We start from the raw sequence: 17,256 nt of genomic DNA on the forward strand, positions 1-17,256 counted from the left end.
TACTCGCGTATTCTCTGACTTACAGTCCTTCGGCAATGCACTCCATCTCCAGTACGTGTCCCCTCAGCACCGTCATGGAGCTTGAGAGGCCAGATGGGATGAGGAAGGATGGCCGCCTCTCATCAGCTGGGGCATCTGTAGTTACACAGACACACACACACACCAAGTCAAAAATGGAAAAAAAAAAAAAGTTTCCTCTTTTGCATTTGTCGAGAGTAAAGAGGAACTGAGGTAAACCATACCCTTCATGTTCACTAACCCTCCACCATTCAACACAGTTGTTCAATGAAACCATCTGCTGTGAAATGTACCATTCTCTGCACACAAATGGTCATGTGTTATGGTTATATGTGGCCTTTACTGGCACACTGTGTGTATTATGTGTGCTGTGAGTGTTTATAATGTAAAAAATACTTACAAATAATAAGCTGATTTAACAAGAATGATAATTTAAAGTGAATCAATTATTAAAGTAAAAACAGACTAAACATTTATATGTGGTAATTTCCCTGAATTTGAAGAGAATAAAGGTGTTTAAACATTTAAAAGGTTTCTTATATATTCAAAAGCAAGTGAAATAAGGTGGAAATAAAAGAAATAGCATGGTTAAAAAGTTTTTGTTAAATCAAAGATGAGATAATGATTAGCTGGAGATATGAAGATTGCAGCTGCAGGTTTAGCTAAAGAAACATTTACACATTAGCAAGCTGTGTTAATATAAAATATATAATCACCCATAACAATATGTTTAAAGTTCTGAGTTATCAGCTTACCTCTTATAATCATGTTTGTTAATGTGCTACACTTTTAAATCTCTGGTTTCTTTGTAAAGGGCAAATATCATCATATCTTAGAGCCAAAACAACCAAGAAACTTAAAAGTCTGAAACATAAATAAATCCCAGTCTGTCTTTCCATTCATATTTGGTGCATTTAGAGAATTTTTATAATTTGACATTAAAAGAGCCTCACCTGTCAAAAAACTCAACAGCCCTGACACATTTGGATAGTTACAAGTCTTCTAGAACTACATAAGGAGACTGACTATCGTTTTGTTCACAACTATACACCTTTTTACCTGGAATGTATGGAACGGACATCTGGTCACTAATTGTTAACACAAAAGGGGATAAAGTGAGTACTCTTACTTTCCCCAAAGATATTCTGTGTAGAAAAAGTGTATTAGCATTAGCTTAAAGTGACTTTTAAGGGCCAGACAACATGTTGATGTGACAAAAGTAACTGTAGAAATACTTAGTTTGGTTACCATGACTTACAGTGCTTTAACAATAGTGTAATGCAATTCCTCACAAACTCACAGGTAAAGCACTGACTGACTATGTGTAAAAAAGTGAGACTTTCAGCTGCTTCCATTCACTGTCAAAATGATGTACAAAAAAAACATTTGGCTCACTGCTATAAAGTGTTCTGGTGACAGATTTAGTGAGCTTATTTGAGAAAAAGGGGTCATAGGAGTAACAAATCAAACACATTTAAACATGAGACATTGTTATTACTACTTTCATAGTGGATAAATATTATGTTATGCATTGACCAAGTACAGATTTCCAAAGATTATGTTCCCTCCCATGCTGCCATCCTGGCAACTTTCTTTCTTTTACTTATTTTTTCTCATATTTCTTGATTTCAGACATGGAAATGAATATAACTCTCTTAAGCTACAAGTCCGAACATAATTGAAAATTAAATTGTACAAATGATGATAAATGCCCCTTGTTACATGTTACATGCTAAGTTCAGTCTTAAATGAAATCAGCATGCAACTTTAATTCAAGTAAATCAAAGGAAAGGTAATTGTAAAAAGGGTTTGAGAAGGATAAAGCAGGAGTGATTCTTGGGATTTAGGGTGTGTATTAGTCAGTAGGCTACAGTTTTGAGCGCTACTTTAGGAATAACCACAAGGGGGTGCCAGATCTCACCCTGGAAGAAACCAGCGAGCTTCTGAAAAAAGCCCCAAGGATGGATGGATTGAAGGGTTGGTGTTAGTGGGTGAAAGCTAGAGTCTGGAGCTCTGGGTCAGGATGAAATAAACCCTGGAGGGTGCCAAAAACTCACCAGTTAACAACTCAGTGTCATTATAATAATCTGCCATTGTGTCATTGATTGCATCCACTGTAACACAGCAACACACAAAAAAAAAAAATCACAAATGCAACAATTTGAAATTATGACATTAAGTAAAAAAACATGTTTGGAAAACTTATCATGACAGAAATCAAAAAAGAAAACCAACAGAATAAACATTAAAAGCTTTAGATGGGGAATGGTTGGCAATATACTGTATGTAGTGAAGAGTCTCTAGTGATGTCAGATGTAAAGGCTAGATTGATGAGAGCAGTCTTTGTTGCTAGAGGAGAATGCGTATAGAAAAACGTCACACAGAAGTGACGGTAAAAAGCTGCTTAGCAGACAGCTCAGAGAACAACCAGACAATATGTCTTTTGAGTCAGATGACGACCAGTGGCGTTTCCGAGGACAGGATCTGTGATGGGACGCAGAGTTTCCCTTCCACGCTGCCATCTCGGCACATACTATCCTGCTGAAAATTAACCGCCTATTGTGCACACACGTTACACACAAACACCATTTTCCTCTTTTTTGTTTCAGTCATGTAAAACTTCATCACATCTTTAAATCTCAGTGCCACAGACTTACGGTTGACCACTCTGACAGTGATGGGCTGTTTCTGCTGGATGGTTTGCGTGTTTGTGAAACGAGCGTAGCAGATGTAGTCATTCCTGGAATCTTCTTGGCGAATGTTGGAGAAGTACAAGTCGCCATTCAGAGACTGGGACACCCTCTGACTCTGAGGCAGCTTGTGGAAGTCTGAGAAAAGTATATAACTTTCATTATAATTTCAGGAAATATTCTCCAAAGGAATTCTTTAGGGTTGCATTTTAGGACCCCTACTTTCATTTCTACTTTATAATATATGCAGATGACACCATAATCAGTAAAAGTCAGCTTTTGATGTTGGTTAATGGAATTAAACAGCAGATCAACTAGCAGAGTTGTCTAGGCTTCCTAAAATTAATATTATTCAAGGGGCCGAAACTAAAATTATAACATTTTATACGTATTTTGAGGATCAGAATGATTTTTATTGTCCCTCAGCGGGGAAATTAGTTTTGCAGTGTGGGGTGACAGACAACATACATATACAACAGTCAAAACAATAGTAACCAACAATAAAATTTGTTTAAAAAAATGCTTCAGTCAGCGCAGAAATGTTATCATCAGGTAAGTATCTAGTGCAGAGTGAACGCTTTAATAGCTGTGGTTATAAATTTTTACTTTTCACTTTAAGCCCTCGGGAGCATAAATTGCCGAGGGGAAAAGCACAAACTCCTCTGAGAAGGGGTGATCAGGGCTAGCCAAAATTGCCTGTGCCTTTTTGCTGTACTGCCGTTATTTTATTGGCAGCTTTGACAATGTCTGACATTCGTTTTTTCCTCTCCACTGTAAGGTTGCCATACCATGAAACAATACAAAAGTTAAGATTGATTCAATAAAGTATTTGGAGAATAAAACCATTCATGTTTTTTCCACCTTAAAAGTGTTTTTTAAGTATTTGTCAATGACTGTACCCAGTCTTTGTAGCTCTGTTTATCTGAAAAAGTGATTGTCACATTACTTTACGAAGTCCTCCAGCGCTGGTCAGTGGCATCAGTATCAATCAGAACTTTTCATTTAAAACTCACACTTAAAGACTTGTGTTTAATTTAAAACCAAAGTTAGAGTTTTTGTTTGGTATTGTTTTTTTCTGACTCCAATTGAGTAATAAATTGGTTTCTGCAATTGATAGGCCATTATTGGTTAATGGGAATCTGCTCCATCCATGTTTTTATGAATAAATCTCTGCTTCGGCTGCTTCCTTTATATCAGTGTTTATATGCGCTCTGCAAATGTTTTACAAAGTCTGTTCCTAGAGTCAGAACAAAATGACCAAAAAAAGGGCATGCAGACCCTGCTTCCTATAATAAGTTACAAAAGGAAGTGAAATTGAAATCTGAAATTGTTACCATGCAGAAGTTTGAGTCATTTTAAGTGAACAAGAGAAGAAATACTTGGGCAGATAAAGCTTTTGCTTTGTTGTTGCACATGGTTTGGCTGTTCACTTTGCTTTTATACTGAAAATTAGCTGCAGTTATATTGTGCTTCATTACATATTTGTTGCACAGTCCTTTTGATCAGTTTTCTCTTGACAAAGAGATTTTAATCTTGGATAAATAACAAAAAACCTAAATAAAATGATGTTTGAGGGAGGTTATTCAAAAATTATTGCAACCTAGTTTTGAATCTAGGCCCTGTCCCAATACCCACACTACACCCTACGTCCCTCTATGAAGTGTTTACTTTGTACAAGTGCATGTAAGGGTTGAAGTGCGCAGGTTACAAGCGTGCCAAATTGGAGAATTGGGACAGTAGGAGTTACGTCATCGACTTGCACCTCTGCACCGTAACTGAAACATCAAAAAGGCAAAAAGGGCAGGAACCAGCGCTGTTTTCACAGTCTTGCTGCTAAAAAAAACTATTTAAAACTGCAACAAGCAATTGTTTTGAGGAGAAGAAAGTGCAGGAAGCGACAGAGGTTTATACACCAGACTCTCGCTGCGCCAGTGTTTGTTTGAAAGGTAACTTCAGTGTTATGGCCTACTGACTGCCCAGACTCACTCTGAACTCAGTGGTATCTTACAATGTTGAGCCTGGAAAACCAGTAAAAAAAAATATTTGTCGGCTTGCTGTCTAAAGTTTACACAGTTCTTATTATTCTGATTTGATGGCTGGTTACGTTGACGGTTGTGATTGGTTTTTGCTCAGAACGTCATCTGCAGCAGTGAATTGTGGGTAATATACTTCGGCGAAGTCCGCTTCGATGCGGGCTTCGCCGAAGGGCGGATGTGGGGCACAAATGGGGCGGGGCTAAGGACCACTCTGGAGAATTGGGACACACTACGCACTCGAACCCATCAACGGGAACGCGCAATTCAGGGACACAAGGGTGGAAGTGCAGGTATTGGGACAGGGCCTTAATCTACAATGATAAGAATGGTAACTGTAGAATACCTATAATATTTACAAAGAAACCCAACATTGAACGAAGGACATAGTAAGTAACTAAAAGTAACTAAATGACTGATAATGGCTTACTATTGTCCATCCAGAATATGATGGGAGGTGGAAGTCCTGCAGGGGGTCGGCACGGCAACACTAGGGAAACACCTTCCCGAACCTCGAATGGCTTGATTTTCTCCTTTGACCACAAGGGAGATTCTGGATGGATTGGAAATTGACATGCACATCACAGGATAAGTATTGTCACAATGTGGACATAAAATGCTGGCTGATAATGGACTGCTGCCAACATGATGACAGAAGCAATGGGGCAAGATGAGAGGATGATGGCTAACTAAAATGCTAAGAGGAAAAATACAACAGGGCATTGCAATGTACAGGGGTTGGACAATGAAACTGAAACACCTGGTTTTAGACCACAATAATTTATTAGTATGGTGTAGGGCCTCCTTTTGCGGCCAATACAGCGTCAATTCATCTTGGGAATGACATATACAAGTCCTGCACAGTGGTCAGAGGGATTTTAAGCCATTCTTCTTGCAGGATAGTGGCCAGGTCACTACGTGATACTGGTGGAGGAAAACGTTTCCTGACTCGCTCCTCCAAAACACCCCAAAGTGGCTCAATCATATTTAGATCTGGTGACTGTGCAGACCATGGGAGATGTTCCACTTCACTTTCATGTTCATCAAACCAATCTTTCACCAGTCTCGCTGTGTGTATTGGTGCATTGTCATCCTTCAGGATACAATGTTTGAACCATTGGATGCACATGATCCTCAAGAATGGTTCGGTAGTCCTTGGCAGTGACGCGCCCATCTAGCACTAGTATTGGGCCAAGGGAATGCCATGATATGGCAGCCCAAACCATCACTGATCCACCCCCATGCTTCACTCTGGCCATGCAACAGTCTGGGTGGTATACTTTTTTGGGGATTCTCCACACCGTAACTCTCCCGGATGTGGGGAAAACAGTAAAGGTGGACTCATCAGAGACCAATACATGTTTCACATTGTCCACAGCCCAAAATTTGCGCTCCTTGCACCATTGAAACCGACGTTTGGCATTGGCATGCGTGACCAAAGGTTTGGCTATAGCAGCCTGGCCGTGTATATTGACCCTGTGGAGCTCCTGACGGACAGTTCTGGTGGAAACAGGAGAGTTGAGGTGCACATTTAATTCTGCCGTGATTTGGGCAGCCGTGGTTTTATGTTTTTTGGATACAATCCGGGTTAGCACCCGAACATCCCTTTCAGACAGCTTCCTCTTGCATCCACAGTTAATCCTGTTGGATATGGTTCGTCCTTCTTGGTGGTATGCTGACATTACCCTGGATACCGTGGCTCTTGATACATCACAAAGACTTGCTGTCTTGGTCACAGATGCGCCAGCAAGACGTGCACCAACAATTTGTCCTCTTTTGAACTCTGGTATGTCACCCATAATGTTGTGTGCATTTGAATATTTTGAGCAAAACTGTGCTCTTACCCTGCTAATTGAACCTTCACACTCTGCTCTTACTGGTGCAATGTGCAATCAATGAAGACTAGCTACCAGGCTGGTCCAATTTAGCCATGAAACCTCCCACACTAAAATGACAGGAGTTTCAGTTTCATTGTCCAACCCCTGTAGATTCTAACATGCATTTTCTCTACATACAAGCTTTACCTTCCATAAGCCCTCTTAGGAAGGAAAATGCAACTTAATTTACAGAAAAAAAGAAACGAAAGTAGGAAATGATTCAAAATGTTCACTGTGTAGGAAATGTAAGAAAATGTAAGAAAAATGTCTGGAATAAAATAAAGTTGCAAACCACACTTACTTGACTGTCTGACAACGATATTGTTGGACACAGCAGATCCGTATTTGTTCCTCGCTGTGCACTGAAACACACCCTCATAATTTTCGGGCCTTGCTCCACTGATGTCCACTACCAGTGTCCCAGAGTGAGGCCTCGTGGTCACACTAGGGTCCTGGTCCACATCCAAGTAGGTCCCATTTCTCGTCCAGGAGAAGCTGGCAGGGAAAAACCATAGCAATAAGACTTACAGTAAGGAAAAAAAGTGTAATTATAGTCTTAAATTAAATATTACATATAGGGACAATAGAAACTGCTGTCTGCAGTTTAATTATGGGGGCAGGGATGTCAGAGGGGGGTATTGCCTTTTCATTACTGGTGCCCCCTGTCTAAAAGTGTGATATACTACAAATCTTTTGTTAATAGAAATTTAAAAGAAAATTTGCCATGCGACACAACCTTTATTTATTAATCTACGCATGTAGTGCGGCTTCATATGTTTATTTTTTTTATGTCCATCTATATCCTGGGTTAGCCCCTAACTCCATACACACAGTGCTGTGTACTAATGCGGAGAAGTCTAAACGTAACAATGATGTTGTTTACACAACGAAATCGAACTGAGCACAGTTGTCCCTGATGTAATTAGACAGCGCTCCACTTGAGAATCAGCTGTCAGCTACCAGACATTTAGGACAAACTTTAGCTTCCTTTTGCAGAGTAGAGTGTTGACATGTTCCCTTGAAAAACTAGATGAATGATGTGTGTGTGTGTTCTAGCATTTGTTACAGTGTAAGGCCCATTTTTCAAACATGTAATACAATGTGAGAATCCACTCTTCCTTATGGGGCCCCATAAAAAGAAGTGCTGTTTTCTGGTTAGGGGTTAGATTTAGGCCTAAGATGTGAACTGAGTTTAGGTTTAGGGTTAGGTATGTACTGGTAATGATCAGGTTTAGGAGTTAGGCCATAGAAATTAATGGAAAATTATTGGAAGTCAATGCAAAGTCCTTGTAAAGTTAGAAAGATGTGTATGTATTCGTGAGTGTGGGTATGTGTGTATCTGACACTGTGGGAGCTTGTTTGCTTTAGACTTAATATAAACTGAAGGCTTATGCGCTAACAATCCAAAACTATATATTAAGCCAAATTGTGTCTCTTACTGTGCTCAAGCCTGCTGAAGGCAGCGAGCAAGACCAGGTGGGATTGAAGGTAAAGCAGAGATGAACAGGGGCATGTACAGTAGTTGCAGCCTAATGCATTTAGTCACTTTTTGTGAAGTGCCTTGAGACGACATGTGTTGTGAATTGGTGCTATATAAATAAAACTGAATTGAATTCAGTTGAACTTTTACCTTTTATTAAAAAGTGACTGAACTCACCTTCACACAGGTGAGTATAACCAAAATAACAGGACAGAAGTCATCTTTAAACATGTCAACTGACAAAATCTTAACGCTCATAATTTAAACAGAATCAGAATTTCATCAAAGAGCTTGAAGTGTAATGTAAGTGGCTGCAGCTACAGACATGGTGTTAATAGAGAAATTTTCAAATCTATGTCAGACTCATTTTGTTTTCTGACAATTAAAGCAGGAAATATATATGAATGACAAATTAGCACAGAGCTTATATGAGCAATGAGATCACAAGATAATAAAATGAAGAAGTAAATAAGGTATAAAATACCAGGCTGGAAATGGTCACAGTGTGACATTTTGGACTTTCTTTGTGGTTTTTGGTTTGTGTCTTTTTATTGTTAATTAATCCCTTCGCCCATGTTTAGTCTATGCATTAGTTTCACCTGTTCCCTCTTCCTTTGATTACCTGCCCTTTGTATTCCCTTAGTATATTAGTTAGTCTGGTTCATGTGTCCATTGCTGGTTCCTCGTCTCTCAACTCGGGTCTCTACCCTTGACTGCTATGTGTTCCATGTTCCTGCAGAGCTTGGAGATGTAAGTTTTGGACTTTGACTCTGGTTAACTCCTGCAGTGATTTATGTTACGTTTTGGATACCTCTGAATAAAGCTGAAGATCATTCAACATGCGGCTGTCCAGCTCTTACCTGCACTTTGGTCCGACAACAAATATTAATGTGACAGAAATACATCTCAATGATATACTTAGTCTACTAATCGGCACATAACATGTGAAACGAATGAGAACTGGCTCATGTTGTGAGTGTGAATTTAGACTGTTAAGGTAGTGACCATAAAACATTAACTAATTTGGTTTTAACTCGTGGAAACTAAACTTAAAACTAGTTAAGGCTGAACTTGCACAAAACTGTCTTTATTTGACAACAAGAAAATGGAACTATTAACTTGAGTTTTGCCTTTTGGTTTCGGTTTGCCAGCTCAAGATTATCCCTGTCCCCCCCATCAGGCCCAGCTCTTTAAAAATTTCTGGAGACGACCCTGCTTTTCTAATCTCCTACAAATCACACTATTAATCAGAGCAAAGAAAGGATTATTTCCCTTTCACTTAACTTTGGTTGATGGTAATTTTCTACATAATATAAGCTTGTTTATGTGTATTAAAGTAAAAAAACAAAACTGAAAAAGATAAAGGAACAAAAGAAAACATAAATATTTGCACAAAAGGCAATAAAGCTGTTGCAGCAATCAAAAGGCTTAGCAACAATCAGCCTTCGGCAAGGGCAGCATGACAACAAATACATTTCACTTTCTATGTTTTAACTTTTCATAAGCTTTAAAAGCAAACTGAGACGGAATAAAGTAACACCTGCTGTGAGCTGAAACCTTTCACATCTGAGAGGTAGAGGGGGTGTTTACAATTTTAGACTGCAGTTGGCTTCTTCATACCTTGGATGTGGCTTCCCCTTCGCATCGCAGTGAATTATAATATTCTCTCGAGGATCCACAATGTAGTCCTTCGGGGACTGGTGAGTTATTGTCGGAGGCTGCGGCACTACAGGGAGATCAAACAGAGGGCGGACGTTTAACCATGATCTTCACTGCTTAATATAAGCCTTTTTTCTTCTCGTGTTGACCACACTAGCAGTCATTACCAAACACGCTGAGACTCACCACTGTGTCTAAAACAACACTGGGCTTTCCTGACATACACATAATGAGCTCTCTTAATGTGTGCAACAGCAAAAAAGCATGCTGAACACAGAGGTGCATTTCACTTTAGTGCAATTACCTGATGCTTACTGAATTCCTGTCAGTGCTGGGGAGATAACTAATGGACTATGACAAAATAAATAACTGACAAATTCATGCTGTGTGCAATATTGCTCTGGGTAAAATGTTCCACCTCTGCAGAAACACACAAAGCAAAAGAAAGCAAGCACAGGAATGAACGCATGCAAAATTACACTCCAAATCACACTACTACTAATATAAACTAAACGTAAACAACGAGCATCTTGATTAAAAAAACAAAAGTGCAAACGCAATCTCATTAACAAAAATGCATTTATTTGTGACTTACATCCTGGCAGAACTTTTGTGTTTTCCCCCAATGAATCAGCAAACAAGAAAACAATGTGACAATAGAGAGATGCAGACATTAGTGGTTAAAAAAATGGTTGTCCAACTTTTGGACAAAGGCAGTCTGTGATGGCCAACATTTCCAACTAGATATGTTGCAAATAAAGCCTGTTGTCACATAAAATTTACCCTGAGGTTACACTCTGACTTCCTCGTTTTGTTTTCTATGTGAGTAAAAATGAGTACATAGTGTCCAATAATGTTAGATTAATAATGCTAAGATAAAGAAAATGGGAAAAAAGGTTAAAGATTATGAGTTTAGGGAAAAATACTCTTCAAACCTCTTGAATTTTACACAATATGTGAAGTGCATGGAACAGGATACACACTTTCTAAATATTATATTATAATGAGAATATCCACAGAGATTAACTTGCAATTGCATTCAGCTCACCTTTAACCTGATGCAACCAAATAAAACCCAGTGCAGCCAACAGCTGTTTGACTTCAGTGTCTTTTATTAGGAATTTATGTGAAAGACCAACACAATGTAGTGCATAATTGTGAATTGGAATGACAAGGATACACAGTTTACTAAATTCTTTACAAAGATCATAAAAGTGTGTGGTGATATATATTCAGCCCCCTTTACTCTGAGACCTCTAAGTGAAATGTAGTGCAACCTACTGCCTGCACTGGTCACCTGACACTACAAACCATCAAGGATATTGAAGGTTGAGGTTGAGCTACTTTTCAAAGAATAGGCAAAACCTTATTATGGCTACAAATGCACAACACACAGATTTTAATTCAGAAAAAAATATTGAAAAACAAACAGTATGTACACTTTATCTTAAATTTCATAATTATGTACTAGTCTATCTCATACAATCCCAATGAAATGAATTTAAGTCTGTGGTTGACAAAATGTGACAAAATGTGAAAAAGTTTAATTTGTTGAATATTTATGCACTTTATGCTTCATTTCTACAAAACATTCCCACTAAAACTATATACCATGGAAGCCCATTTCTGCCCCTCTGATGAAAAAAACTGTTGACTATAATGTTGTTTTGAAGATTCAGTATATTACGGAAGTCCACGCTCTTCCATAATACACTAAATCTTTAAATATTTATAGATTCTTTGACCAGTCCTCAAATAACTATGTTTAGACCCTTAGGATTTGCTTGGTTTATGATGTGTGGTGTGATCTGTTTCCTTACGGTCTAGTGGGACCTCCAGTGCAGAGGCGAGGTGTCCCAGTATCACTAGAAGCAGCGCTGCTTCCAAACTCATCTCCATCATCATCCTCATCGTGTGTCACAGTGTTCTGCCCCTGCCCCTCTGCTGCTCAGTCACACAGTCTGAGGGCACCTCCACAACTGCAAGGAGAAATAGAAAAAACAGAGGAAGTGAATATTAGATGATGAAAAGATGATGAAAGCTAAGAATCTCACAGTATATCCAGAAGCTATTAATCATTATACTGCGTTTGTTCTATTCTGCATCCGCGTGAGGGTCAGAGGTGGAACAAGCGAGCTAGTTACATACACCGAATCTGTGGTCACAGATCGATGTCTGCTAGAGTGTGCTGCGTTTTGCTGGGAGCTATCTTTTTGATGTAGAGCATTCCAACAGGGATCGACAGGGAGCCAAACGGGCTCATCTCGCCGCACTCATCGCTCTGTGACATTAGGGCTTTGCTGCAGCGTCGATTTTCAAACGGCAGCAGATGGCACAGCCAAGGTTCAGGACAGGGAGTCATACTTTTTATTCCAACACATTTCACTCTTTGTTTTATCAATGTGAGTGACTGGCAGATTAAGCCTGTGACAAATTGATCTGCAGTCAGGTCAGATTTGTGACACTGGACCATCAGTCTTTCACGACACAGCAGCTGTAGCAGGAAATGTCAGGTATGACTGTTTGATAGCTGCTTAATAGAGACAGATTGTGCAGATACCACAGGTTCAACAAGTGTGACTTGTCTGGAATTTTTAAACAAAACAGTGAAACGTTAATTAATCATTATTCACACCAATTTCTTACAGCATGATGTTTGTGCAGGATGATACATGGACTGTAACCAAGGAGAAAAAAAACAGCAAAACTCATGTTTTCTTTAATTCGTGTCATTGTTAGTATGCAGCCCAGTGTTAAGATGTAACACCAACCTTCAATAGATGCTATTGCTCTGTGAGACAAATCTAAAACAAAGAATAATAGCAAGATTAAGAAATCAAGAGAATGAAAAAAAGAATGTGAAACAAGCTTTGGAAACAAAGAAGCACTAAAGTCAACCCAAATGCACCCGAATTCACTCTGTTACAATCTAATGTTACTGCAAACAGCTCATTAGTTTTATGTATGAATAAAATTTTCAGTTCACAGATGAGAAGTAAAAAAACTGGATGAAAAGGAGTCATTTTCTATCTTTTAATGAATAAGACCTATTTTTTTATCTTTCCTCCTGCATGTTTTATCCAAGCTGCTGGTTTAGTAGTAAAGTGTCACAGCTTTAATTAGAGCTCAGGCAGACTCACTTTCTAAACCAGTTATAAAAGCACTAAAGAGAAATTGGTCTGTGATCTGAATCGGACAATTTTCAACCGAACGGCCCTTACCAATGATCAGCTGGTCGGAAACAAGAAGTTTGGATCCTGTTCTGATTGGTGAAGACATCATATGTAACCTCAACCAGGTTGCGCTGGTAGAGGTTACAAGTCAGCTAGTTTCAGTGTCAGGGAGGGGTTTAACAGTGAAGTCAGAGATAGAACAGAGAAGTAAGAAGCTAAGTGGAAGGAAAATGTAATACACAGTTAATCCCCAAAATATTCATACCCCAGGCAGATTTAGGTTTGGAGAGATCTTGTTATTTTACCAACATGTTCCTACTGACTGGAAGTAGTACTGATGTTTTGGAATGTTCCAGCCAGTCCCGACTTGAATCAGACAGACAATCTGCAGAGGGAGCTCAGTATTAGTGAGATGGCAAGTATAGCTTCTACCTTGGAGCTCAACACTAGAAGTAAATCTTTTAAAAAACCAATGCAAACACACAAAAAGCTGGTCAGTGGTTATAAAAACAGTTTGATTACTCAAATGACCAAAAAAATGTTTTTATTGATTATTGAAAATAATCATGTCATTCTTATTAAAATGTAAATATATAATGTTTTATTGTCTTTTGAGAGCTGCTTGCATTTATTTCCTATTAGAAATTGACTTCTAGGTTGAATAAAAAGATTTTAACAAAAATTTGCCAGGCATATTTAAAATGTTTGGGCTTGGGTGTATAGAAAAATGTTTGCAATTTATTTAGGCTGCGAAAGTGCAAGAATTTCAACAGATAACAGGAAGGGTGAATGAAATGCAGCAAACTATCAACCTCTCGCAGGATTTTGGCACTCTAAGGAAATATTTTGAATGCTGTTCTTATATCTTCTTATATCATAATTGATAAAGGGTAATCACCAGATCAAAGCTTCATAGAAACCGAAGATAAGAAATCAGCTACAAAATTTTAAGCAGTGCATCTGTAATTTTATTCAATGTTATTCCAAGGAACTTATCAGTATTTTGTATGAGTAAGGGTGTCGTTCTCAGATGATGAGTGAAAGAATAGAGAAACTGCTTAAAAAGACGTCATTATCTATCTTTTAATGACTGCAGTGAGACCTGTTTTGAATCTTTTCTTCCTGCATGTCTCAGCCAAGGCACCCACTAGTCTGGCATTAAAATGTCACATCTTCAATTAGAGCTCAGGCAGACCCATTTTCTCAATTATCACAAAAGCACATTAGCAAATTTTGGATTTTAATGATGGTTTAAACGTGGAAGAATCTAATGGAGCCTTTTAGAGACAGAGCTGTAGATGTCTGTTGCTGTCCTGCCTTTCGGGCTGAAAGAACAAGGTTTTAGATAAGGTAGTGGAAGTTGTGTCTGGTACCAGAGGCTAAACATCGAGTCAGCCAGACCTGGATGGATTTGGGCCTGGTTCTCTCTGGGGAGTCAATGTGCTCGTTAGTGCTGCCCCAGGGTCATGATACAGTTATAGGCCCCAAAGCTGGTGTCTGGTAACTTGTTACCTTGGGCTTCAACTACATCTCTCTTGGGAAGCTCTGTATTATTCGCCCAGCTCAGCCAATCACAGGGCTCTCTTTACAAAAAGGTAGGTCTGGCTTGGGATTTGACACAGAAAGATAAAGGGGGAGCATTTCACCCAGCTCGTCTGAAGGCTGCAGGCAGGATTGCAGAACCTGAACATACTCCTTCCTTCAATATTTATTTTCAACATGCTGTAAGAAATTTAAGAATTTACAAATATTTCATTAAATACAATGGTTAAAAGTCTGACTTGGATGTGAAAAATCATTTGTGTAAAAAGCAGTCAACAAAAGATTATAGATGAACATAGAAAATCTGCTGGTCACTGGATTTACACAATTTTCAGTCTAAGTAGTCCTGATTGGGGACCACATGGCCTAGTAACTCAAAAATCCAATCTTTTTATGAGCCGTAAATGCACCCTATATAGTGTGGAAACTATAACTGAGGCAAGAAGGATCCAAATGAGTTATTTTCAGTATCAGTAAGATGTTTAAAAGTGAAGCCAAAGGAAGTACAAAAGTTGTAGGAAACATTTTAAAAGGAAAGTGCATTTTCTGTTGAGACATTTTTGAGATTCATTCATGCTGCGAAAGAGCGAGAGAGAGGATGTCTTTCGTGATATAGTAGGAAAGCTGAACAGAATATAGCAAAGTTGCTTTGCATTATCCTTTTTAGCTTTCAACCTCCCTCTGTTATAAAATGCTAGCAGCCTTTTTGGAGTACAAGAGTTTAAATAAGGGCATACACTCTTAGGAACACACAGAAACGGCTAAAATGAGATACAAAAGCAAGTTCAAAATGTCAGCTTGGCAATCATTTTGGTTTTAACTTATCATCTCATAAGGGCTACACCATATTAGGAAAATGCCCAATTAGGATATTTTTGTTTAATATAGCGATGCCAGTTCTAGCTGCAATTAACCCACATTTAGCTTACTTTTCTGTTGTTTCCCATCATCATGATTTATCCACCACTGTTCAAGTATTTCAACCACCCAAATCTTTTTCAGGTTTGGGCACCAAGTGTCCATCCAATTAGCCAAATACATTTGCATTCGCAATTGCATTCACTTGAAATATAACAGCTCACGAAATATTGCATTAAAGCAGTCCTTTGTGACTGGGATATTGCACACATCGATTATGTGATGACAACTGTGATACAATATATCATGTCTCTCTATCTCTCAGACTGAAGGTCTTAGAGAGGAATCAGAATTGGCAACAAAATTTTAACACCGGCCGCAGTAACTTATATATAGAATCTTAAAACACCTGAAGCTTATCTGGAATGGAGCCAGCTCTCCGTCCAGGATTCATTTCCCAATTTAATGAGCCGTAGCAGCCCAGCTCCAGCCGGTCAGCATGTTTTAGTCTGCATGTGCACTGTCTGTACTTGCAGGAGAGTGTGACTGTGCAGTATGTGTGTGTGTGTGATATAATTATCCATGTGAGCTGCAGTGATATGGAGCCAACCATTCACATCCCTGTCACAGCAGGATGGCAGTGAAAATTCAAGTGGGGCTCTTAAGACCAACAGAGCAGCCCGCAGACAAAAGAGCACAACTGTTCAAATGTAATAATAAGACATTCATGTTGTTAATTCTAACACTTTCACTCCACCAATACAGGCTGAAGTAAATTAGAGCAAGAGAAATGAGAAAAACTATTTCTTATATAGATATATGGTTCTTCAAGAACACATAATATCTGCCTCTACTGTTAAAGCCTCCTATGCATCCCTTGCTGACAGAGATAGGAAAGCCAAAGTCAATGAAGCTCTCGGTGAGGCCCAGATAAATCTAAAGTACTGTTTAGGGTGGTGTGCCAAAAGCTGTCAGGCAACTGATAAAATCGAACCTCTTAGAAAGAAGCATGATAGGTTGGTAATGACAGATTTGCTGATGTTTTTTTAAAGCTATCTATCACGTAGATTAGTCTGAGAGGATGATAAACCCTACTATTACCTCACTTGGAAACCTCAATATTGTGAATACCAGTAGGTAATTATGACAGCTTTCAAACCACTAAATCTTTACAAAATCAAGTGTTTTTATAAGACAAAATATAAAACACAAAGTTTTTATAAAATTCTGCTAAATGCTCCAATGAATGGACTATTTAAGTTTGTGTTCTTCAATTAATTGAAAACTGTCCCCCTCTAATGCTTCTCATTCCACTTGAGTGGATGAAACCGCAAGGACTTTTTCTTATCACAGATGCTATTTTGTTTTCAGATCCCACACACATACACCGGTTTAAACAACACAGCTCCTGGGACTAATTAACATTGAATGTATACTGTTCTTATTGTTGGTGAATTTTTATTTCCATTAAACTTATTTATTCTTTACATAACCCGCACATTGCATCACAAATTGACCTTGTACTGTATTTGAAGGCAGTTTTTCAGAACCAGTTTGCACTTGAGGTTCAAGACAGGGATGTCTTGATCCAATCCCTAGCATTGGCTCGGGGTCTCCGGGCATTTTTAACTGACTGGTATCTGGAGTCAAAGACAACACTCAGCTCCTACTTCCTGTTGTTGGTTTACTGTCTGTGATTGCTGTGACAACCAAACAATTTGAGGCTACATTTTTTGTGAATGTGTAAAACTATATTATAGTTTACACACATGATTGTGCTAATTATAGAGAGAGGGAGCTCCCTGCCTGGCTGTTTCATATGACCTTCCCTAGCGCTTTTAAAGTGTCAACTTTAAAAACACAGCAAAGCCAGATACCAGTTTCTGCAGGTTCTATCAGCACAAGTTTAAATAGAACCACGCTGAA

The 17,256-nt window shown here is 38.7% G+C and overlaps 1 protein-coding gene across 22 annotated transcripts in view; it reads right to left on the reverse strand.

The window, feature by feature from the left end:
• The window catches only part of LOC124882776 (neuronal cell adhesion molecule-like), a 114,784-nt gene that overhangs the window by 25,426 nt on the left and 72,102 nt on the right, over positions 1 to 17,256 (reverse strand). For 12 of the 22 annotated variants that reach the window (XM_047389479.1, XM_047389488.1, XM_047389434.1 and 9 more), the window contains 8 exons: positions 11,578 to 11,736; positions 10,353 to 10,364; positions 9,719 to 9,824; positions 6,920 to 7,113; positions 5,172 to 5,294; positions 2,676 to 2,846; positions 2,076 to 2,132; positions 24 to 135 (listed from right to left, as the gene is read on the reverse strand). In XM_047389479.1, the coding sequence (XP_047245435.1) occupies positions 24 to 135; positions 2,076 to 2,132; positions 2,676 to 2,846; positions 5,172 to 5,294; positions 6,920 to 7,113; positions 9,719 to 9,824; positions 10,353 to 10,364; positions 11,578 to 11,668 (866 nt within the window). In that variant the 5' untranslated portion in view covers positions 11,669 to 11,736. The remainder of the gene's footprint in view (positions 1 to 23; positions 136 to 2,075; positions 2,133 to 2,675; positions 2,847 to 5,171; positions 5,295 to 6,919; positions 7,114 to 9,718; positions 9,825 to 10,352; positions 10,365 to 11,577; positions 11,737 to 17,256) is intronic. The other 10 variants (XM_047389443.1, XM_047389461.1, XM_047389415.1 and 7 more) reach the window with 3 other exon arrangements.

The sequence above is a fragment of the Girardinichthys multiradiatus genome, chromosome 2 (genome assembly GCF_021462225.1).
Source record: "Girardinichthys multiradiatus isolate DD_20200921_A chromosome 2, DD_fGirMul_XY1, whole genome shotgun sequence".
Classification (NCBI taxonomy): Eukaryota; Metazoa; Chordata; class Actinopteri; order Cyprinodontiformes; family Goodeidae; genus Girardinichthys; species Girardinichthys multiradiatus.